Consider the following 25,755-nt stretch of genomic DNA (forward strand, 5'->3'; position numbering starts at 1 on the left):
GATGAAGGGCATGTGACCTGACAGTATGTAGGCTGACCCTGTGGGGCTCGAATGACCAATAGTAACTAAAGGTATTAACCCAACCTACCTGTATGTATGCAAGGATCTAGAAACATTTTTGGGGCATCACATTATGTGTATTTGACTCATACTGGTAATAATAAGAAAGCTAGTATCCCCCTGGCCTTGCATATATGTCTTTCTTGACCCAAGCTCATCAGAAAGTGTATTCACCAGGTTGTTCTATGGTAGCCTCTATTTTTTTAATAGTTTCAAATAAAACAGAATCATTAAACCCTGCTGTTAACTAGTTTAGTGCCTTGTTTCTCAGGCACAATATTAAATATGGAATATTCAGACTCACACTTGGAGATCTTGGTCACTTTCTTTGCTTCTCCACTTCCTGATCCAGCACAGCCATCTTCATCATCGCAGTCTCCACTGACCTGGTCCAGCAGATCCCCACTGCCAGTCTCTATCATGTCCAAACTGCCATACTTTGGAATCGATTTGCCCTGTAACAACTGAGACAGTATACTCCTTAGTGGGGGGATGATAAACGTTATAGAATGTACATTTATATATATTTTATAAAATAATATGTATATCATTTTAAAAAATAAAAAGAATTAGACATTTGCTGCAGTTCTATAAACGTATAACGCATATTAACATGCTATTAACACAGTTGAATTAACAGCCTATTCAAATGATATAAACAGCTCCATTATGCTGGTTAAAGGCATTGCTGCTGTTAGTGTTGCAGTGACAATGTTACACAATCTATTATTTTCACCTCTTAGTTGGGATTTACATCCCCAGTTGCTATTCAAGTGATCTAACTGTAATATTACTCTGCATCAGAACGGCATTTCATGGACTAAATCAGCTTCCTCTACTACCCCCAGGATCTCGAGTGGATGTCTGCAAGCTACTGGCCACTGGAGGCCAAAGGCCAGCCCTACAGGTGTCCACCTGAGCTCACTTGGCACTTGGCTGGTAGGGACCTCTGTAGTGCGATGAGGAGAAACAGGAGTCCCTTCCTTTCCAGTTAATTCATTAATTTACCTTGTATTGACAGTGCTGTAACTGATGTGTCCCTGTCACACCTGGAAGTTTGTAATGCCATGTACTAGTGCTCTGCTTGTTTTGTACCAGTGCAACAATCACTGTAATCACAGCAGTACAATGAATAGGTTATTATATTCAATGTATTCCCAATAGGCAGGATTGTTTACATAGGCTCCATGAATTTGTAACTACTAAAGATTTGTCAGAAAGATTTCACATGGCGATGAAACATTTGGACTCAGATATGGTCCATTCAGCAACATCTTAGTAATTATATTTCATTATATTTCTTTCCACTTATCTATAGATGATTAAAGTTGGTCTTCTGAATGTCTTATAGCCATATATCTTAGTGCTGGGATGAACACATGATTTTCATGTTCGGAAATTTACTCATAATTTAAATATTCGTTCGTTTTCAAAAAGTAATAAAAGCCATTATATCGCTCAGAGAGCAAACAGAGACAGCATAGCAACAGTGGTAGGGGGGCATGGCCCCTGTGTGTGTGCGTGTGCCTTTATTTTACGGCAAGATGTTACGAAATGTGACACGTTAAGGTAGAAAAATATCCCAGGAGTAAAGAATATGTTGTGTAGGCCTTACTTTACCCCACTGAATTAACTACAAAACAAAGGATGCCAAATAGCAGTTCAAGTTAAATGTTGTTTTGTTTATTCCCAAAATAAATAGCACATAAAGTTGACACTGCATTTGATTTATTTTGTTTTTTTTTTCATTCCTTGCTATTGACGTTTCTTCACAGTAAACAGTTTTCATAAAGCAATAACAAGAGGTTTACTTGTGCCTTTTTGTAGTTGAACAAGGAAATGAAAACAGAAATTTTACTTTAATCACTTCAAATAAAACAAATGTGGAAAAGCCGTTGTAAAATGAAGGGGAAAAAAACCTCACTGTTTTGGTTCTCGTTTATTACATTCCACACAACAGAAAGTCGCAACAAAAAAATTATGTAAAATCTATATAAAAATCACTATACAACATTTCCAGCAAGTTGGGCACTGTTTAATGAAGCATTTCAGAGTGAGATGCTTGCTCTTTTTCTGTCCCATGAGATTCTGACTCACTCTAAAGCAGTACGTTGCTTTTTTGACTGAGATGCCTTTCCCTAGAGATCACTGTGCGTTTAAGTGCATAATCTGACTTGTTTACTTTTTCCTGTCAAAACTTTTAAATAGAGGCTCGAGCTGCTGTGTTGATGGTTTTTTTCTCAAAAAGAAATATATATAATATATATTATATATATATATATATATATATATATATATATTATAGAATATAAATATATTTATATACACACAGAGCTCTTTCATTTGCCATTGTTTAAACTGTCATGCAATTTCTGGTGAGTCCATAAATAAGTGCAAGGTATTTTTTAGCGAAGACAAACATCTAATTTTTGCATCCAAACACATGTCAAAAAATATTTATTTGAATATTTAACATATCTACCAGCTGATCATTTAAAAAGTCAGAGGGCAATAAGGTATCAGGTAGCCATTCAGCTTTTCAAGAGAAAACAGACAGTTTTAAAGCTGAATGGCCAGCTGGCAGAGTGTTGGTCATTGGCCGATCGGTAAGTTTACCTATTAATCGATTAAAAAATTTTTTTTTACTTGAAAAGCTGACCAGTCCAACATTCAGCCTTCACATGATATATATATATATATATATATATATATATATATATATATATATATATATAGAGAGAGAGAGAGAGAGAGAGAGAGAGAGAGAGAGAGAGAGAGAGAGAATCATTTATAAACTAAACATACTACAGCTCATGGATCTTTTTGAAAGATGAATGTCAGTGCTGGGCAACCTACATTCAAACTAGCAAGCAACTAAATATGTATTGTTTGTAGCTCTGCAGTTTAAAATAGTACCATTTCCAATATTAATTGAGAATATTTAAAATCAAGTCATACCATGATGAAGAGCATTAAGCTGCACGCCCATATGCAAGTAAAAGCAGTTTAACTTTGTATTTAATTTAAATATGTAGTACAGCAGTATTATATATCTATAACAAAAACACTGTCAATGTGAAAAAGCAAGTTAGAAAAATGAAACAGTCGTTTAAAGTGGTGATATCAAACACAAAAGCCCAAGTTAGGAGAAGCAATTGGGGCCACCTGGTCAAGCATCAAACAAATAGGCACAATTGGAAAGGCGCTGAGGCCCAACATTCACAGAATTGTTGCTTCTAACTTGGCTTCTTTTTTTGATCGCTCCACTTTATTCCTCCACTTTACATTGAAATGCTCATTCCCTTATCAGCTGGGTTATAACCAGAATAAAAATACTAAGACACATGTGCCAAGGAAAGTGCTCAGCACAGACTGAAGTGTTCTTGATTATCCTTACAAGCTCTACTACAGAGAGAAAGACAGGCAAGGAATGGGAGAGGCGTCATCACAGACAAGTATGCTTTGGGAAGACACACGGACAACATGCAGGTAAGGCACAGACAGATCAGGGCACACATGGACAGACATTTAGCCCATACATACAAGAATACCTGAAAGAGCATGAAGCAATATATTTCCAACAATGAAGCTGATGAACAAGACCAATGGCAATGAGTGCAAGGGATAATGACAATGGAAGGTAAGAGTATTTGAAGTGACAGTTGATGGGGCAGGCATTGTAGATCCAGGGCTGGGGTGTTGGAGCATTTTTTTTGGTTGTGCATTGTCAATGTTTTTTGTTGCAGATGTGACTTTTCAGATGATAAGGGAATGGTCAAAATCACCTTGAAGTTGTACAAAAAGCATTTCAATGTAAAGTGGAGCTGTTAAAAAAGGAAGCCAAGTTAGAAGAAACAATTGTGTGGCTCTTGGGGCCCATCACCTTTCCAATGCTATTTGCATGATGCTTGGCAAGGTTGCCCCAATTGCTTCTCCTAACTTGGACTTTTGGGTTTGATATCACCACTTTAAATGGCTGCTGAGTTCTTCTAACTTTTTTTTTTTTTTACATTGTTTTTGTTATAGATATCACTTCTTTTTTTACTTCATCAAATAATAAATAAAGCAAGTGAAAGCTATTCGAGAATGTGTATGGTAAATAGACAGACAGACAAGACAAGAAAGTATTAAGTAGAGTAATATAACAGAAATGAGAAAAGATTTTAAAGTAAAATAATGGTAGAGGGGACTTTTGGACAATATTGAAAGTGTAAACATTGTATTCTTTTAGTTGCAAAGGTACATCTATGAGTGGTGAAAACAATTAGTTTATTTTGGTAGGCATTGATATATTGATATTTACATAGGTACAAAACTATAATGTTATGAATGGTTAAAAAGGTACATATGCATTTCAGTGCTAAAGGGTAGTATACTAACACATTTTAATGCTGATAAAAAAAAAAACCATTATTCTCCTTGTTATAGAGGTGTTATGAACCTAGGCCAATGTAAGGCAATTGTAAAGCATTAGATATCTTCATAAAAGGCCATATCCACGTTCTTTGCATTTCTTGGCCATGGTTTGACTTCAATGAGTGCATCATTTGCATGCACCCAATTTCCAATAGCACCCACAGCAAGAAGAGACACATAGTGTCCTGAAGTAACACCCTGTCCTTGGTGTATGCTAATGGAAGATAATTGGTAATTCCTGTGGTCCACAGTAATTTTGCTCTTCTGCACAGCAGTAAACTTGGCATTGTGTCACTTTCTAATAGTCCTGTCTGGTTTGGTTTCCAAAAGCATAAGTTGGAGTGTAATAATTTTTCCTACTGACTGAATAAGTTCACGTTTCATGACTGGAGAAGTTTTGCATTGCCTACATTTATTACCAAGAATCATTGTCCAGTTGTCATTTCTATTAATTAGTTCTTCCAAACACATGGCATCTGTACCAGCAGGTACATGTAGAGGGTAAACATGCAACACCTGTCAGTCTGATGAGCAGCAGTTACATCTATTACATAGAATGTCATGATTTATTGTGACTGAAACCATGCGAGATACTTCAGGACTAATTTCAGAGAATTTGGTGACAAACTGCAACATCTTTCTGCTCACCTCTATTGAAGGGTTCTCCTAAGAAGTGACAAATATCCACAGTAGTTAGAGATGCAGTGGATGGCAAGTGATCACAGTTGTGAACAAAGCTCCTGATAGCCTCTTGCTGACTGTGTTTTAATGAATCCTTCAGGGGCTGCAAGTGAAGAAGGAACTACAATGTTGCATTTGCATAGCATGAGGTGAAATTTGGGTAACTCAATCCTTTGAATGGATGTGTAACTGCAAGTGTTCTCTTAGAAGATTGAGGCTTTTGCTGTTTCTGAAAATTAGTGATGGCTCGGTAAATGAAATGTACACAATCTTTTACCTTGTGTCCCTTGTGTATGTTGGTCTCCTTCAAGCTTATCAACTTAGGGCAATACATCCCTCTGAGCCTATTGTACTCTGCAACTGCAGTTTAAGGTGCCTTAATGCAGGTGGGGTCAAAAAGTTGATAAGTTGGACACCGCTTGGATGTAACTGGAAAGTGCAACAAAACATTTTCCTTAGGAGGAATGGAGTTACCAAGATCCATCATAACTGTTTTTAGAGTCTTACCCTGGCATTTGTGAATGGTGATTGCATGAGCACCAATGACTGAGAACTGCTGTCAAACGATGTAGACTCTGTCCTTGATTTCAAACTTTCAGTGTAAACGTTCAAAGGTATGGGTAGCTCCATTGTTAAATTTGATGGTTATGGTTTTGACCATTGTAGCAGGGCAGTAGGAAAGCCCTGATACAATGCACATATTGTTTATTTATTTTTAGAACGGGATCTCCCCCTCTGCCCCTGTCTCTCATTTTGTATTGTTTATTTATGATTTATTGTATTTATATATGACCGTGAAGCGCTGTGTGTTTTATTTATTTAAATGTGCTCCGGCAGAGGCGAAGTTGGGAGCTCGTCCACTGCCAGTAATTAAAAAACTCATGCAGCAAGTGGCCATCTCCTGAATGAATTAGGTGATTCATTTGTTGCTAATAGGGAGATGGTCACCTGCATAAAAACCTGCAGTTTTCCCTGATCCAGGTGGGTGTACCGAGGAGAGTATGGGAGAGCAAGGTGATTGAAAACGAAACTGAAAATATAAAGATAGGATCAGTGAAGGTGATTGCCCAGTCTGACCTATATCGGTTTTGTGTTTTGTGTTCATGATTTGTATTTGTTTAAATCTTTTATTTCGCTCTGTGAGCAGTGTTTTTGTAAATAAAGTATAATCGTAAATCTCAAAAAACTACTCACTTCTAATTCTTTTGTAGTCATTTTTGTATTACTTTAGTATAAATACATGTTAATTTGGATTCATATGTTGTTTTTTTCTGACTTTATGTGAACGAAAAGACACACATTTGCCTATTTTCCCATTGGAAATAGTGATATTCTGAAATATCACTGTCCTGGTCACAAAAGTCTGTGGGGAATAATAGCCATTTTCTATACTTTTGAGGCATAAGCAATTAGGAAATAACACTTACTACCCAGGAACAAAAATTGTGTTACATAGTGTTATCAATGATTATCGCTCACCAATATTGTTTTGGTAAAAGTGTGTTTTTGAAAAAGTAATTTCAGCTTTGAATCACTTAAAATATGCTGAAGATAATGTAAACAACACCAAGCTACAGACAGGGCGCCCCAAGCTTTAAACGTGTTACTGTTTATAGATAAGAACTCAACTTTATTATGAATATTGTGTTATTATGTTTTAAGCAACATACTTTGATAGTGTTCATTATGGTAATTGTTTGTTTATTACATTTAAAATGTTGAGTAAAACGTGACCTATTGTTTGGCCTCATTAGTACAACCGTCCCTCTTTGCTAATGACATCTTCAGTCAGGGTTGTAACCAAGTATAAATCTCCGCATTTTTGTAAAATGACTTCACACTTACTTCTAAAGATACAACGCGTTTCAGTATATTGAAACGATAAAATTTGTATCCTGCACAGAGGGAGAACACAAAAGTAAAACACCATTAAGTGGGGTTGGCATTGCAAGGGAGATGAAGGTAGGTTCCCTTTCAATTTGAATGACAACCATTACCGAATGGGAAGAGCCTCTCTGACCGTCAATCTTTGAGCAAATATACAAAAGCTGCCCTATCAGGGCCTTATTGTGAGGGGGAAGTCCACAGTAGCACATCACCATTTTCTCTCTCTTCTCTCTGAGACAGGTCGTACATTGCTTTTGCTTTTTATGTACTGAATTTGTCTAATTTGTTGGATTTATCCACAAATTAAGGAACAATTCACAGTAAAATCGCGCTTCAGGCATGTCTAAAAGAGCGCCCTTGCTTTATTCTCGTGTCAGTTTTCTAACTAGAGCTGCTTTCGACCCCTCTGAAAAGATTAGAGAGCGGCTGTTGCTCTTTTCACTACATGAGGCCTCGTGTAGTTGATACACTGTGTGAAGAGCTGTTGTGGTGTTGTAAGGAGACCCCGCGAGTTTGCGGCGTCGTTCTCTATGCCGATTTAATCGGTCACGGTCACAGCGACCACAAAAAAAAAAAAAAAAAAAAAAAAAATAGCTTTGGCCTAGCGCCCCTCTCAATCCTCGGGCTTTCCTAGCGTGGCTGCGCTTGCCCTTGGCGACCACGGCGATTGAATCGGCTGCATACCCGGCATTGACTGCGGTTTTTCCCACCGATCGCGAGGTTAAGAAAACAGCACCTACCCGGTTCTGATTGACTCGGCACTGGTGTAAACATCTTTACCGCCGCCTACAGCTCGGCCCCGATCGTGCCTACTGTTGGCAACAACCTTGGAACAGGTCCACTCGGCACTGGCTGTCTCGGCATCGACAGTGCTTTTCAGAACCGGCACACCTCTTCGAGGCCCTCTACAGCCTGGCTCCGACCATGCTACATCGGCATCGACCTCAGCGCCGATTGACTTGGCACCGACCTCGCTCTTTTCGACGCCAACCTTGGCACCAACAGTGCTCGCCTCGACGCTAATCCCAGCACGCGTCTGCAGGCTGCTCATTGAGCACAGCAACAGAGAGCAGCCCTACCCCAGCAGAGTTTCTCTCCTCCAACCAGGGGAGAATGAGATCAGTGGTCCAAGAGCCTCCACAGGACCCCCCCTGCTACAGTGAACTCACGATCATCTGGTTGACCCTCCCCTATCCCACCACTGGCACAGAGGCGCAGACACCTCTCAAGGGAGGCGAGATGGTCACCGCCAAGGCGGTACCACTCGAGGGGACGCTCACCAGGGGACAGGCGGTCGCCATGCAGGCACAGCTCCCCTTCCCCAAGGGACAGGTGGTCGCTGCTCATGGAACCACTCCCCTTCTCCGTGCAGGTGCAGACGTTCACCATCAGTCACCTCGAAGGCATCCAAGCTCTGCCGAGCGTCGCTTCATGGAGCTGGCAGAGACTGTAAGGGTTCAACAGACCATGCTGGAGACCTGTGGCAAAGTGGCTGGTAAAGGGGGAACAGGTGTAGCGGTGATGTGGTGCAGGAGTGAAAGGCAGACACTTATCATCCTTTAGAAAGATCTCTTTATTTGTATTCCAGGTCTGGTGATCATTTAAATAATAAATCCCTGGCAATACACAACCATGTGTAAAGCATGGGGATAACAAACAGGGCACAGTCCCGAACAGAAAACAAATACACAGTCACCAGTCCTGGATGAGTGCAGATGTGCTTGTGGTGAGTGAAGACACAGTATTTTGTGACGGTTTTGTGCGGTGGTGATCCGGATCGTGCTTACCCTCGTTAACACCTCTAGATTAGTGAGTTAACTGTCTGGTGGTTCAAAACACAGAAAATTACATGACAGACAATACACAATACTCAACAAGCTTTTCTCTTTCTGCACGAGAGCTCCTCTCTCGGTCCTTCTCTCTCCTGAGTCTTTACCCAGACTTATCTTGGTAAACGGTGGCAGCTGCCTTATTGCTTGCATCTGCCCCTCATTTACCTTTCAGGTCAGTACAGTCTTACAACAGAGTCTCGCTTCTTTCCAGGCTGACCGACTTCCCGGTCCCGGAAACGAACTGTCAGGCCAACCCTTCCAGATACTTCTCCTCCTGTTCTTTAGCGCCCTCACAGGTCAGGAGGGAGATTTATCACCAGAACTCATTATTTTTCTGTCACAAGACCCTATTGAAATCTCAGGGCAGGCTGCCCCCTACCACCGGGCAGCCCCAGCCCTCACAGTCTCGTTCCCCATTCCCCTCTGCCTAAACCCCTAGCCCAGGCCTTGTCTGAACGACAGATGCGATGCTCAAAAAAGCTTATGCATCAGCAACACTGTCACCCGAGCAGCAAATGCCATGGCCATACTGGTGCTCTACCAGAATCAGTTGGCAGAGAGGCTGCAGGAGAGAGTTACACAAGCAGACAAGGGGGAGCTCCAGGCAATGGCTAAGGCGATGACCGACCTAATAGGGGAGTTAGATTAGGCATCAGTGAGGTTGCTGGCGGCACTGGTGGCCGCCCGTTGGCATTTGTGGCTGACACAAGCCAAGGGTGAAAGGGTGCCGGGTGAAAGGGTCTGAAGTTCGCCCTCTACCCCCAACTAGATGAGCAGGCAGAAAGCAGGGCAGGGGACCACCGCAGGTCAGGGGTAACCGGTTCTCCGGCTGGAGACCGAGGCAAGGGCCTAAGAAAGACCTGTCCCCTCCCAAGCACAAGGGAGACCGCCCCTGGGGGGCCCTGGATGCCCCCAAACCCCCTCACAACAGGACTGACCAATGGCAATGACCCATGGCAAGGCTGCACCAAGGACTCCTGGGTGCTATAGACAATGAGACACAGATACGCTTTACAATTCAACATAGGTCTGCCACCCTTCAAGGGTGTGCTCCCCACCACCGTCGAACCAGCAAGTCTCGGGTCTTGGGTCTCGGGTCTCCCCTCGGATCCCCTCACAGAAGGGAAGTGATCACTACAGACGCCTCCAGCCTAGGCTGGGGAGCGGTCTGGAACGAGAGAGGAATAAAAGGTCAATGGAAGGGATATGGGCAGCACGCGCACATAAATGCGTAACAGCTGCAAGTAGTGAAACTGGCGTTACCTCATTTTCGCCAGCAGTTAGTGCACAAACATGTGCTGGACTGGATGGACAATACCACAGTGGTAGCCTACATAAAGGTGGCCTGCACTTGCCAGGCCTTCACCATGCGACGCACAGAAACTTGTGTTCCATCAGGGCAGTTCACCTCCCTGGTGTAGACAACAAGGCAGCAGACCTCCTGTCCAGAAGAGCTCCAGACAGATTGGAGTGGAGGCTGCATCCTCAAGTGGTGAAGCATATTTGGGAGAGTTTCAACTGGCACGAGTCGACTTCTTTGCCACAGCCGAGTCCACTCATTGCCCCCTATGGTTCTCCATGGAGAGAGACGGGGGCCCGCTGGGAGTAGACGCGCTAGCTCACTGTCGTGAGACACTGTCTATTGTATGTGTATTGTATGGGCAACACGATGGGGGGAAAAACAGCTAGTTTATTTACTTATTATTATATATCTTTTTTAATACCATGTGAGTGGAGTGTGCCTATTTTGTCTGGAGTGAGGGAGCAGAGCGGGAATCACAAGGAGTGGAGCAGAATGAAAGAAAGAGCAGAGCAAAGCGGAGAGCATTGTGGTGAGTGGAATTGTCACCGCTTCACTCCGCTCACATTATCTGAACACAACACAGACACTCGCCATTAAAATATATTTTCTTTAACACAGGATTTGCACATCACAGGAAAGTAGAAGTGAGTAAACTATGTAGCCCTTATATAAGAAGTGGGTAAATGATATATTGCCCAAATTCAAAGTGGGTAAATGCCATTTACCTACGTATGCCCTCGACTACACCACCGAGTAAAACTCCAAAGAAAAGTTTAATTTACCTGGTATTGCCAGGCAGTCTCCCATCCATGTACCAACCAGGCCTGAAAATGATTATTTTATTTCTTAGCAGACACCCTTATCCAGGCCAACTTACAATTGTGATGTTATTTTTTTATTTTTATTTTTTACATACAATTACTCATTTCTAGAGTTTTTTACTGGACCAATCTAGGTAAGGTTGAGAGCACAGTGCACTAACAACTACTCCACATATGCTGCAAGTGAAGAAGTACTAATGTATATAGGTACACAAATGTCAATTGCTCTGGATAAAAGCAGCAGCCAAATCAATTAATATGACATTTTTCTGGCTTGCTATTTTTTAATTTATTTATAATATAAACATTAATTTCTACATTTAAAAATATTTATTTTTAAATATATGTATTCCTCTATGCATTTTTTAAATCATTTATTTATTTCTACCTACAATTTATCAGCTACATGCCACTCTTGTGTACAATTCCATTCCATGGTATCTACCAAACAGGAAACTGGATATTTTCAAACAGGAAAAAGAGCATTTCTAGAATTGAGCAGAACCTTCAGGTTTTCAGCGAAAGCTGTTTCAGGCATGGATATAAGCTTATAAATTTAATGCATTTCAACAACACCACAGAAGCGCAGCGGACTAAGGCTGTGTGCTTTACAAGGACGCCATGTTGCAAGTTCAAACAACAGTATATATATTTTTTTGTGCCTTATGTGCTGTTTTAAAACATAAATAAATTGTTTAATATAAATGGTGATGATATCAAACTACTTGTGATCCCTGGTTTATTTTGACGTTGACCAACATGTGAAATCACATCATTGATAGCTGTCTAGTTATTTAGTTTTTCTGTTTGAAGAGTTGCTTCACACTCTTAAACTAAAAAGTAAGAAATGGAAGAGGAAGAAGGAGAATGACAATTTTATCTTAGTTTGACGACTTATATCTCATTGTTTATAAGAGGTTTTTAGGGTTTTTTCAATTTTGATGTAAGAAAGTTTCAGACTTTTGGTACTGGTACAGCAAAACTCTTAGAGCTGTATAGAGTCTCGGTAGTCTCCAACAAGTTTTTCTAAGTTGTACGAGGAACTGCCTTTCCTCTCAATAATAATGAAAACATAAGTCTCATTCCCCCAGTAGTAAAATTATCGCACTCAGTTACACAAAAAACATTTCCCATGCAAATGTTTTCATTAGTAATATTTCTATGACTTCATAACAGAAAATCCAGCCTTTTTTTTTTTCTTAACCCAGTGTCTCATCAGTAAGACATGGAAAACATGTATGTAATCTGTGATGGCTAGTATAGCACAGAATAGTCTAAAAAGAAGATGCAAGTTAGTATTGTACGCTGTTGGTAACTAATCTATAACAAGGACATTCATAATCTATATCTTTTTACCGGAGTGTTTGGTTATATTTATATATATATATATATATATATATATAGATATATATATATAATATATATATATATATATATATATTTAATCAATCTCAAGAACAAAACCTTGTGAAAGAGAACTTTCACCATACATCTGTGTTTGGAAAACATAATTAAAAAGGAATCTTTCTCTAAATTCTACATGCTACAAAAACTGAACTTGCAATAAAAAAGTGCAAGGAACTTGTATCTGTTACACTACAAATAATTTAAAAAAACAGATGAGATCGGTTTTATCTTGCATACAATACAGTAAAGAAAATCAGTTAAAACAAGGAATTAAACAATTCAGAGGTCTTTCCCATTTACATGTTATGTCAGAATTAATTCAATGTGACGGCCTGTTATCTATCTCAACATTGGCTCCGTTTATCCAAATAACAAAAAGATAATAAAATATTTGAACAAAAACACAGCTCACAGAGCCAAATAAAACAGGTCTACAAAAACAAAATAACAAACCCAGAATACTGTGATCAGGCTGGGCAAATCGCTTTCACTGTTCGTACTTTTTTTATTCTTTATTCTTACACACCTCTCTCGCTCTCACTCGCTCCTCCGAACACCCACACCGAGTAGGAAGAACTGCAGGCTTTTATGCAGGTGACCATCTCCTGATTAGCAACAAATTAATCATTTAATTAATCCAGGAGATGGCCACCTTCTGCACAAGATTTTTATTTACACACAAGATTAGTTTATTTACAGGCGAGATTAGGCAGCTCGTCCTCTGCCAGAAACAAAACAATAACAAAACACAGCTACGCCATCACATAAATACAATAAATAAATCATAATACAAAATATACAGAGCGGCGGGGAGTACCCCATTCTAACATAAACAAATACATGTACAGGGCTCCTCGCCCTGTTACAAGGAGAAATCACAAATGAAAAACAAAACTTATAGTCTGCTTTAAGGTTAGACTTCACCCAATTATCTCACTATAGTTAATATATTTTTAGAGTCATTTATATTTAAAAAACGCATTGACACACTGAAGATTAAGCAAACAGCTAAAAACATTGAACACCCCGAGCAGTAAACGCCAGTCTTAAAACGCAGTTCAGTATTTACCAGCTGATCCACGAAGTTTATCCTGGCAGAACAAACGCTGGGCAAGCAGTAACGGCTGCCAAGAGTACATGAAAAGGAGACCGACATTCTGTACTACAATACTTAATACTTACATAGGGTGTTACCAGTTCTGTTAACACAGTCATAATGAGGGTGGAGGAGGCAAAAATGACCAAGAAAGTTATTGCCAACTGCTTTAAGCTACAAAGAGTTTAAATAGACTCTCCAGGGTCCATCAAGTTTAATTTTAAATCATATGTAGGCATTGGAAACAAATATCTGGACAGAGTGTAAAAGTTTCAGTGATAGGTGATCTGTGTTTCAGAGCTGTACAATTACTGGGATTTAGGAACTACCACGTGGTGATTTCTGCATTAATCTTCATTATTCTGAATGCCATGAAACATACTGAAACGGTGCTGGGAGGTGGCCCCTGTTGAAACACGATTAATCTATGGGGCCACTGAATGCCCTGGTCCCTGTTTTTTGAGCTCTAGCATTGGGTTGTTTACTTTTTTCAACTTGGGGTGTTTGTTGGCTCAGCAGAGAATTAGCAAAGAGTACATTTGACTGGGCCTCTAACATCAGTATCAATAGGACAGTGTCAAAAGGGAAGGGAGCTTAGAATTGAATTTATACTAGAGTGAGGCGTTGGAGGAAACAGTCAAGTGAGAAACAGCTAGGTGTGGTGTTGGACTAATACTGTAGCTCTGCCTCAGTGCATCAACCATGTAGGGAATTAGCCTTTTTCTCTGGTTGTTGTTTTGCCATGTCTGTACAACGCTCTGCAGCTGAACTTTGAACAGTACTTAAAAAATAAGACTATCAACATTATTTAGCATGTCCCATATAAACCTGTTTTAGCAGCATTTTCAAGTTCCTGTATGTATACATATCAGATCTCTCTTTAAAAAAAAAAAATGAAAAAATGAATGAATGATTAGGGAAGATTGTATTTAAACTCAACAGTTACATTTGATGACAATAGTTTTTAAAGCATTAAAATCTTGATGCATTGTAGTTCGGAAATCACTTATTTGTTTACCACACTTGAATGACATTTAATTTCACACATTCCAAGCTCTCCACCTTGTACTTCAATTGAGCTCAATAATTTTACCAAGCTTACTGTTTTCAAAATGTCATGGGGCCAAAAGCTACTTGGAGATTTACAGTACATTAACCTTTCTGTCATCTCTTTGAAATCCATCTGGAATCAAAACCCCAAATAACACACCATTTAAAGTAGAACATGTAGGTGATATTAGTATCATGACAAGCATTAGACAGACAGCTGCCAAATATGCAAATATCACTGTGACAGTAAGTAATTACTTCAAACATGTTTGACGGCAATAAGGTGTAACATGGTTATCGTAAAGTCATCTGAATTGTCTGATGTTTATTGAAACATAATGGAAAGCTTAAACTAAGTTCCATTTACCAGTAAATGTCTATGACAATGTTTTGAGTGACTGTTTAAAGTACTGCAATGAATAGTAAATGAAAACCCAATTGCAGTTCAGCAAGAAATATAATTATCTTACCAAAGGAGACAAGTCTATGTAGACTACATTTAATAGGTAGGATTATGTGGGCTAAAATCAGGTTTTAGTAATAGATTATAAACTCATCTCATAATAATTTAAAGACTGAAGGATTTATACAGTTAAATTGTGGTAGTGAGATATTTGAAACTAAGATAAATTAAAGTCAGGACTATTTTAATATTTTAAACAAATACATACTCTATACTGGTCCTGAAGGTGTTTCCTCACCATCAACACAAAGTGAAAAAAGAGCCTATGTTGAAACTTCATGTAAATTTAGATTTGTCACTAAGTAGATAAAACAGGTGCTTCATTTTTTGATGTCTAACAAGTTAATTGTCTTCGTATACAGTACGGAAAGGGTGCTTAAAATTGAACCAGTTGATATTATGTTTAAATGACATGTATTCTACGTGAAAATGTAACAAAACTGAATTTTCCAACAGACTACAATATCTTTCCTGCATGTCATCACTACGTAATGTCATTTATATATGAATACATACAATCTAGCAGTGAAGACACTGAATGTACTGTCCTTAACCTCTTCTTTCACAACACCTGCTTAATGTATCGGGACATTAGAAATGAAGTGAAACTAGTGCTGCATTATTCAAAATGTAAAAACTCCTTCGCATAAATGTTAAACTTCTTTAGATTAAATATGGTTTTAGTATTAATTAAAACTAAAAGATATTTCCATTAAATCTTACAAGTTCCATCTAACTATAGATTAAGGTGTACTACCTGTGAACATTTGCAGTTTACTGTCTTTATGCTCTTTGTATACTGTTAAATTGCCCAACAAACATTTATAATGCTGCACAGATGAAAAAAAAAATCGGCTCAGCCATTTAACATAACGAGAAGTGACATTTCCAGACAGTAAAGCCCTCTTATGAGGGTTCTGTTGCTAATAGAAAATGGTTGTGTTAAAAAATATGTATTTTAAAAGGTTTTTTTTTTTTTTTTTTTCTGTTTGTATGTTGCGTGATTTTATGCAGCGTTGCTAATGGATACAAACTTTTCCCTCAGTATTCCATGATTAATGAGGTTTGCTCAGAATTCTATATGTGGTCTGGTAGCTCTCAGACTTCAGTATCCCAGCGGTGAATGATGTCATGTTGTGGGTATTTCCAATACAATAAATAATAATGCAATACTAAAACAAATGTTCTACTTACACGGAGTTGTTCTTCAGCTCGGGTACCTCATATACAAAACCGAACATGGTTTGTGAACATTTTGTAAAACATGAAAATGAAGTTACGGTCACTTTAAAAAAAAAGTATTAGGATTTGAGTGCAGAAAATAAAGTTGCTAAAAGTTATCGGTCTACATCCAGTTGTTTGATATCTACATGTCATTCAAACCGGAGGCTAGTTGCTATTGCTGTTGTGGTCACTGTATTGCTGCTGACAGAAAACACTGTTCTTGATTATTATTGTTTTGGCTATACAAGATGTAATTAGATAGATTGAATTTACAGGACAGCTGGGAAGCAGACTTAAGGTCTCCACACATCGGACATGATGCAATAAGCGAATGTGTCATACGACAACTGCACCACAACAACAAAAAAAAAAATGAATAAAACATGTATTTTTTTATTTTTAATTTAGCAATCACCAATTATTTTATTATTTTCTCCCAATTTGACCTATCCATTATTTTTAGGCTCAGCTCACTGCTACCACCACTGCACTAATCTGGGAGCGGTGGAGATGACCACACGCTGTCCCCTGAAGCATGTGCTGTCAGCTAATCGCTTTTTTTTCACACTGTAGATTCACTGTGCAGCCACCTCAGATCTACAGCATTGGAGGACAATACAGCTCTGGGCAGCTCATAGGCAAGCCCGCAGGTGCCTGGCCAGACTACAGGGGTCGCTAGTGCATGGTGAGCTGAGGACACCCTGGCCGACCTAGGCCCTCTCCCCCCGGGCGGTGCTCGGCCAATTGTGTGCCGCCCCCTGGGAGTTCCTGTCTATGGTCGGCAATAGCCTGGACTTGAACTAGCGACCTCCAGGCTATATGGTGCACTAGGAGTGCCTTTACCAGATGCGGGAGCCCCTAAAATGTGTATTTTTGATACAAGATGTTCACACTGTGTGAGGCGACGGGCAACTGAAACGCAGAAAAAATAGGACTGGTGTCCACTTTTGCGATTTTGTCATGTGACAGCTGAGGAACAGCTTCCCTTGAGCGCCTTGAAGGCTTTAGTTAACAATGGTGAAGAAAAATTTTCTTTCAGTATCAAAATACCCAAAGCTGTACAATAAAGGGCACAAAAATTATAAAGACATGGCAATGAGGGAGAACATCTGGGAGTCCATTTCCAGGGAAATGGATACAGCTGGTGTGTATGATTTGTTTACCTTGACTGAAATCATTCTGAAAAGCTATTCTGTGTACATTTGTATTACCTGTATAACAGAACTAACAATAAAAATATGTGTTTTTTCTTTCTTTCTAAGGATGGTTTAGATTACGTTGATCTTTGTGTGATTACATACATAACCTTTTACTGTAAAACAAATAAAAAATGTGTGTGTGTGTGTGTGTGTGTGTGTGTGTATATATATATATATATATATATATATATATATATATATATATATATATTGTAATATTGCATTGAAAAACCCAAATTGAATACTTTCGAACTAACTTTGTCTCATACAGAAACACCAATTGTGCTGGTAGGCTTGTTGTTTTGACACGTATTAATAAAATTTGTTAATATATTTTTATAGGGGAGGTGTGAAAGGTGGTGTCACAGCGAAAATAGTGTTTTATTGCCGGAAAATCACATCGTGTCCAGTGTGTGGAGACATTTAGTCTACATTGACAGACAGCATTCAGAGGGCGTGTACTAGAACAGAGATTTTCTTTCATCAAGTAGAAAAGACATTAAATCCATAAATTTTTGACGGATTGATTTGGAACAGAGATTAAACATACTTTGAACGATAACATTCAAGGTCTGTTACCAGAGATTAGAGACCTCATATTGACCAATCGGGTTAAAGAAAATCTTATTATTAATTACTGTGATCTAAAACTGATATTTCTGCCTGAATAGTTCTAAGCAAGATAGCAAGTGCTTATTTGTTTGTATAATGTTGATATTTTATCAAAAAAATATGTCTACTTAGCTCTCGAACAAGGAAACTGGTCTGCACCAGACAGCAGCAGAACATCAACGATGTGGGGTTTTTAAGTTGCATAATCATTTCAACAGCACATGCCGCTTTAGTCCATTAAGAACAGGATCATGTTGCATTCTGATTTAAAGTACACATCAGTTTAGACAGAGCACATGCTGTAAATGGATAAAAAAACTAATTTTTTCTGCACGCTGGCAGTAGCAGTTGAATGACAGATTGTTTCATAACATAACAGATGTGAGGTGAACAATGATTTATGGGGATTCATGGCACGGCCAGATGTACTCATTTGTGGTTTAGTTGTCACCTGAGAAAGGACCTACATTTTCTTGATTTACCACATGTTAATTAACGCTTACGCACATTGCTACCAATTATTCTTAATCTTTTTATGCAGCTACATTGATATCGACTGAAGTTGGATATTAAGAATATAATTATTTAAATCAATCCTGCTGTTATTGTTTAAGTAAATGAGTCCCTACCAGTATGGAGTAGCTTGTCCATAATGTTAAGTCTTGCATATGGAAAAAACTGTGCTTTGAACAACTATTAACACCCCCTGAAACTATCATGCAACAGGACTGAATAAGGGGCAGTATTGTTACACAAACGTGTGTTCTACATATTGCAGATATTTCTATCCTGTGGTCTAACTTCAAAAAACAGAGACTTTTTTTTTTTTTCTAATAGCAACCATATTGGTCAGAAATGGGGCTATGACATAACTGTTTTTACTCTGCTTTATACTGTGTGTGTGTGTGTGTGTGTGTGTGTGTGTGTGTGTGTGTGTGTGTGTATACAGTGCCTACAGAAAGTCTATACCCCCTTGAACTTTTTTCACATTTTGTTGTGTCAGTGCCTCAGCGTTTCATGCATTTAAATTTAAATGAAATTTTTTTTCCACTTATCTACACACCACACTCCACGCTGTTAAGGGGAAAAACGTTTTTATTGAGAAAAAAAATGTATATTAAAAAGTCAAAACTGAAAGAACATAATTGGATAAGTCTCCACCCCCCTGAGTTAATAACTTGGTGGAAGCACCTTTGGCAGCAAGTACAGCTGTGAGTCTGTTGGGAAAGGTCTCTACCAACTTTGCACAGCTAGATTTGGCAATATTTGACCATTCTTCTTTACAAAACTGTTCAAGCTCTGTCAAGTTCCTTGTGGAGCGCTGATGGACAGCAATCTTCAAGTCATGCCACAAATTTTCGATTGGATTTAGGTCGACTCTGACTGGGCCACTCAAGGTCATTTACCTTTTTGTTCCTTAGCCACTCCAGTGTAGCTTTGGCTATGTGCTATGGGTCATTGTCATTCTGAAAGGCAAACTTCCATCGCAGTTTCAGCGTTCTTGCAGAGGGCAGCAGGTTTTTCTCAAGGACTTCTCTGTACTTTGCTCCATTCATTTTCCCTTCTATCCTGTCAAGTGCTCCAGGCCCTGCCGATAAGAAACATCCCCATAACATGATGTTGCCACCACCATGCTTCACAGTAGGGATGGTGTTCTTTGGGTGATGTGCTGTGTTGGGTTTGCACTGAACTTAACGCTTTGAATTTAGGCCAAAAAGTTCCATTTTAGTTTCGTCAGACCACAAAACTTTTTGCCACATGGCTACATAATCTCCTGAGTGTTTTTTATTTTTGCATACTTCAAACAGGATTCAAGGTCGGCTTTCTTGAGTAATGGCTTCCTTCTTGCCACCTTACCATACAGGCCAGATTTGTGGAGTGCTTGGAATATTGTTGTCATATGCACACTTTGACCAGTCTTGGCCATAAAATCCTGTAGCTGTTTGCAAATTTGCCATTGGCCTCTTGGTAGCCTCTCTGATCATTGTCCAGTCATCCAGTTTGGAGGGACGGCCTGATCTAGGCAGGGTCTTGGTGGTGCCATACACCTTCCACTTCTTAATAATCATCTTGACCGTGCTCCAAGGGATATTTAAATCCTTTGATATTTTTTATACCCATCCCCTGATCTGTGCCTTTCAACAATTTTGTCCCAAAGTTCTTTTGAAAGCGTCTTGGTGCTCATGGTTGAGTCTTTGCTTTGAAATGCACTACCCAGCAGAGGGAACCTACAGGAACTGCTGAATTTATCCTGAAATCATGTGAATCCCTACAATTTCTTAACTTGGTGTGTGATTTTGAAGGCGACTGGTTACACCTGAGCTAATTTATGGTTGTTATTACAAGGGGGGTGGACACTTATCCAACCAAGCTATTTCAGTTTGAAAGGGGGTGTAGACTTTTTATAGGCACGGTGTGTGTGTGTGTGTGTGTGTATATATATATATATATAATATATATATATATATATATATTATATATATATATATATATATATATATATATATAAAACCACAAAAACACAGCTTTTATCATTTTTTAAAAAACTAATTTCCATTAAGCAGCAAAGTTCACTGCCAGATTCAGTCTGCCACATTCAAAAGTGATTTATTACATTTCCTGCAAAACCTATTAGCTTTAATCCAGTAAATGCAATACGGCTTTGCCAAATTGGTGATCAATATACAGCCTACAAGTGCATTATGTTGTTCTAGATTTTGTATAACTGTGATTTATTTACTTTTGTCATGAAATATCAGACCCCAAGACTTCAAGCCTTGAAAACAGCTATTTTCTATTGAACCACATTATATTAGTGTCATAATTCCAGAAATAGGGCAAGCATGTATGAAATAGCACTGGAAAAACAACTTGCCCTGCTGTGTGTCAAGATATACCACTTCAGTGGAAAAGTAGATTGGAATACAATGTAAAAACATGGCCATCTGACACATGTTTAAGAAACAATGTTTACGCGCTTCCACTGCTAGAGGTGTCAACCCACTAGGTCATGTGTGTTACTTGCCCTAACCTTGCCCAAAGCTTGAAAAGCAATTCAGAGACAAATCAATTTAACTGTGGTTGCATTTGCGCTCTGATCCCAGAACCATGGTTAAAGTTCACCTGTCAGCTGATGACCAGTTCTTTATGAAAATAACAGATATTGTGACCTCACTCTCTTTATTTGACCCTCTCCAATTCATTTCATGGGCACCAAAACATGTCTGTGTGCTTGTGCATCTATTTCTTTGTTCTGAATAGAGCTATATAGACCAAGTACATACATCAAGAAAAAAACCTTGCATGTCTCAACATAGGACTATGATGATCTAGCTGTGTACAACATAGGAACATGTTTCATAGTTTGACAGCACCCTGTGAACTGTGTTTGATCTGACTTGCCTTTAGCCTTTGTATGTTTTGTAAATCCTAGGCTGTTTAGGTCTCCTCTTCAGGTTTTCATACAGTGCCAAGAAAAAGTTTGTGAACCCCAATAATTATGGAAATTCTATAGTTTTACCATGACAAGCCTTCTTAAATATATAATAGGGTTTATTTTAACCAATTCCTTGTCTTTTGAAACAAAATGATGTATGAATTAGACAAACAATGAGTAATTAAGATTCAGGGTATGTGAAAAACTAAGTGAACCCCTGGTTTTATCAGCTCAATTAAAGGGATAATTAGAATCAGGTGTTTAAATAATTGGGTAGATATTCAGGGGTGAGTTTGGGAGGCCCCATCCTATATAAAGATCAGAAACTTTGTGAGTTTGGTCTTCACCATACAGGTGTGTGGAAACACATCATGCCACGATCAAAATAAATCTCTGAGGACCTCAGAAAAACAGTTATTGATGCTCATCAGTCCAGAAAGGGTTACAAAACCATTTCTAAGGATTTGGGGCTCCACCAAGCCACTGTCAGGCAGTCTACAAATGGAGAAAGTTCAAGACCACAGTCACTCTACCCAGGAGCATCCTACCAAAATCTCTCCAAGAACAAACCAGAAAAGAATCAAGGAAGTCACATGGAACCCCAGAGTAACATCCAAGGATCTGCGGGCCACTCTTGCCTTGGCTAATTTGAGTGTTCATGACTCAATTATCAGAAAAAAACTGAACAAGAATGGTGTTCATGGAAGGATAGACAGGAGGAAGCCCCTGCTCTCTAAAAAGAATATTGCTGCCCGTCTGAAGTTCACAAAAGAGCACACAGATGATCCACAAGAGTTCTGGAACAATGTTCTCTGGACAGAGGAGTCAAAGGTAGAACATTTTGGCATCAATGAGAAACGTTATGTTTGGCGAAAACCAAACACTATGTTCAAACAGAAGAACCTCATCCCAACTGTCAAGCATGGTGGTGGGAGTGTGATGGTTTTAGGCTGCTTTGCTGCCTCAGGACCTGGAAGGCTTGCCATCGTTGATACAACCATGAATTCTGCATTGTATCAGAAGGTTCTAGAGCAGAATGTCAAGCCATCCGTCTGTGAGCATACAAGCAGAGCTACAAAAGAATGGCTGCAAAAGAAGAAATTCCACATTTTAGAATGGCCTAGTCAAAGTCCGGAACTAAACCGCATCGAAATGTTGTGGCAGGACCTGAAGCGAGCTGTCCATGCAAGGAAGCCCTCCAATGTCATTGAGTTGAAGCAGTTCTGAAAGAAGGAATGCTCCAAAATTCCTTAAAACCGATGTGACCAACATTTACAGGAAACGCTTCGTTGAAGTCACTGCTGCTCAAAGGGGTGCCACCAGTTACTGAATATAAAGGTTCTCATACTTTTTCACACATGGATATTGAATGTTGAATCATTTGTGGATAAATAAATGTTGAAAAAGTATCATGTTTTTGTGTCATTTCTTTAATCAGGTTATCTTCATCTATTATTGGGACGTAGATTAAGATTTAATAATATTTTAGGTTTGAAATATGTGAAAATCCTAAGGGGTTTACAAACTTTTTCTTAGCTCTGTAGATGTTTTAGTTTATACCTGTCCTTGTCAAGATGTGCATAGCTCTCCCAGCACAGATTACAAATTCCATTATTCTAGGTGCCATTACCAGAATCATGTTTATAAAAGTTCCATGTTCAATGCCTTTCATAGAGTTTCTTCCACCTTCTCAGTAAGAAGTGCCTGGCATCATTTTTTATGATTTGCCTGATGGGGCTTTGTCCAGTCAACTCCTGCCTGGAAGCTTTGCAAAGACAGAATATAGGGACACAGATCAAAAGAAAGATATTTGTCAGCAGGGTTTTGCTATAGCAGGGCTGCAGCCAATAAAGGGGCAACAGCAAAGAAAATTTATTCAGCGCTCATCAGGCACGTCAGGTCCAATTTATTTTCACACATGCTGTTTAAAATATTTTTTTCAGAGTAAAACAGGTTCAAAAGGCATTGAATCGCAAAAAAAAAAAAAATCAGTACTGTATCTACAGCCAAGCCCCATCCCTTGTTCGCTGTATTTTTCACATACCTCTTTATAGACGTGCATACTGATAAATCTTCTCCCGATCATTCGTTTTATCACCAAACTCCTCAATAATGTGATCCATGTCATTATTTCATTACAATAACATCTCAAAAAGCTCTGCAAATGTCTGTGATATTCTTTGAGTGCTGGATGCAGAAACAGCTATCTTCTTTGTTTGTGTCTGTGTTATCTCTGTAATGCATGGGGCTATGAGAAATGCTTTTTTTTTCGGCTTCATTCAGCTTCTATCAGTCTCACTCAGCCATTGAAAGGTTTTCTCAGCTTTTATGAGAGAAAAAACAACTAGAGATCTGTGTTTTAAGTCTTTTTGATGATGTCGGACAGGGTCCGACATTGGACTGGAAAGGGAAAATTGTAATGTTGGTCCGACATAAGATCGTAAAGGGTTAAGAGTGTGTGACAAAAGTAGAATGATCTTCGGTGGTTAATCTCCCTCCTGACCTGTGAGGGCGCTAAGTAACAGGAACAGAGTACCCTGGGCTGTTTGGCCTGACAATTCATTCCCAGGGTTAAAAGGAAGTCAGTCATCTAGAAAAGGGGTGGAGCTTCGACGCACTAACTCATCGACCCGGAAGGGAAACGATGTGGTAGTAGTGGATTGGAGGAGTGGCTGCAATCATTTAACAAGGGGTCCTGTGTGACTGTACAAGGAGGGGACGAAGCGACGTAATCTGTTCCTTCATTAATGGTTAAGGAAATGACCAAAAGGACCTGCGTTTTATCGTGCATGAGTGTTTTGTTTGTTTTGTCTTGTCACTAACTGTTGATTGTTGTAGACAGATAAACACTCTGGAGCTGTCGCCAGAGGCCAGCACCAACCCGGACAGCACTTCTCTTGCTGCCACGATAAATTGTATTTGCACAAAGAGCACTACAGTATGCACCCAGGACTGGTGACCATTTTTTTATATTGTGTTATTGAAAACTGACTGACTTTATTATTTGGAACTGCAATTCCTTTATTTAGAACAATGCAATACCCATTGCTGGGTATTGCCTGGGAAATATTATTTACGGTCGCCAGACTAGGATTATAAATAAAACCACTTGCACTTGGAATGTCTTTGACTGCCTTTGATTTAATCACCGCATCACTCTTGCACCTGTACAGTGCAAGCCACTTTGCCACAGGGTGACAATAGGATGTTGAATGATGTCAAATAGTAATTTTTGCTAGAAGCAACAGGCTTAGGTGAACATTTTCTTAGAAAGCTACTAAAACTATGCTTTTAGAGCAATTGTTCTTCCAAGTAAGAACAGTTTTCAAACCAAGCAAAAAACCTGAACTATAGTGTATAATGATGTGCATGATGGAATTGAAGAAAGAGAAATGAGATCTCAAAGTGGAATGAAGGCTAGGAAATTTGTATACATTTTCTTTTAAACCACCAGCCAAAAACTGTATGTAAGATGTCATGAGAAAGCAATTGATGCTGTCAGCATGAAATTAACAAGCTGCTTTTCAACATTGCTTCACATGATCACGTTGCCAGTTACTGTATATGTCGGTTAACTGGTTCCATACACTACAGCTTGTACAAAGGTTACTGAGGCTCTAACGCTTGGAGCCGTCTGACAACTTCAAACAAAAGAAAGCAGACCTTTGAATAATCATGCTCTCATTTATTCAAGATTTACAGATTAGCAGATTTACATCAGATTGTTGAAATCAATAAATCTGATTAAAACATAATGTAATCTGTCCTTAAAGCATATGCATGCTGGGGTTACATATTCCTGGGGATAAGGATAGAGTGGAAGGGTTTGTACATCTTATACAGTATATATAGCACCTCTTCTGCAACAATGGTGAAAATTGGTTATTGAGAATATCAGAATCATGGGATTTATGGAGGAATCTGACTAACTTTGGAAATAAACAATAGATCAATTAGAAGAGGAATTTCTTTTATATAAAGCATGAAGTGTGTTATTATCTGGTACATTTATGTGTTAAGCTTTCTTAAATGACACACCTGTTCAAGGAATCCCTTAAGATCGTTATTATCAACAAGTAGAACCTATTTGTCCAACCCACAAAGCACACACTTCTAGTTTATCTTGGGGAATGAATGTATTTCAGTTCTGACACAGTACACTTTGAGCAGGTCTTTTTTTTTTTAGTTTACAGTACTATTGCAAATGTCAGAATGATCAATAACCCTATTAACAGAAGTAAAGAAAAACACACCATGGCTGATAGTAA

At 39.0% G+C, this 25,755-nt stretch overlaps 1 protein-coding gene across 1 annotated transcript in view; it reads right to left on the bottom strand.

Annotated features, from left to right (window-relative positions):
- Positions 1 to 290: 290 nt before the first annotated feature.
- gpc5a (glypican 5a) overlaps positions 291 to 25,755 on the bottom strand; it is a 187,009-nt gene continuing 161,544 nt past the window's right edge. Inside the window, exon 7 of the mRNA XM_041271996.1 lies at positions 291 to 524. Coding sequence (XP_041127930.1) covers positions 291 to 524 — 234 coding nt within the window. The remainder of the gene's footprint in view (positions 525 to 25,755) is intronic.

This window comes from Polyodon spathula, chromosome 15 (genome assembly GCF_017654505.1).
Source record: "Polyodon spathula isolate WHYD16114869_AA chromosome 15, ASM1765450v1, whole genome shotgun sequence".
In the NCBI taxonomy this organism is placed as follows: Eukaryota; Metazoa; Chordata; class Actinopteri; order Acipenseriformes; family Polyodontidae; genus Polyodon; species Polyodon spathula.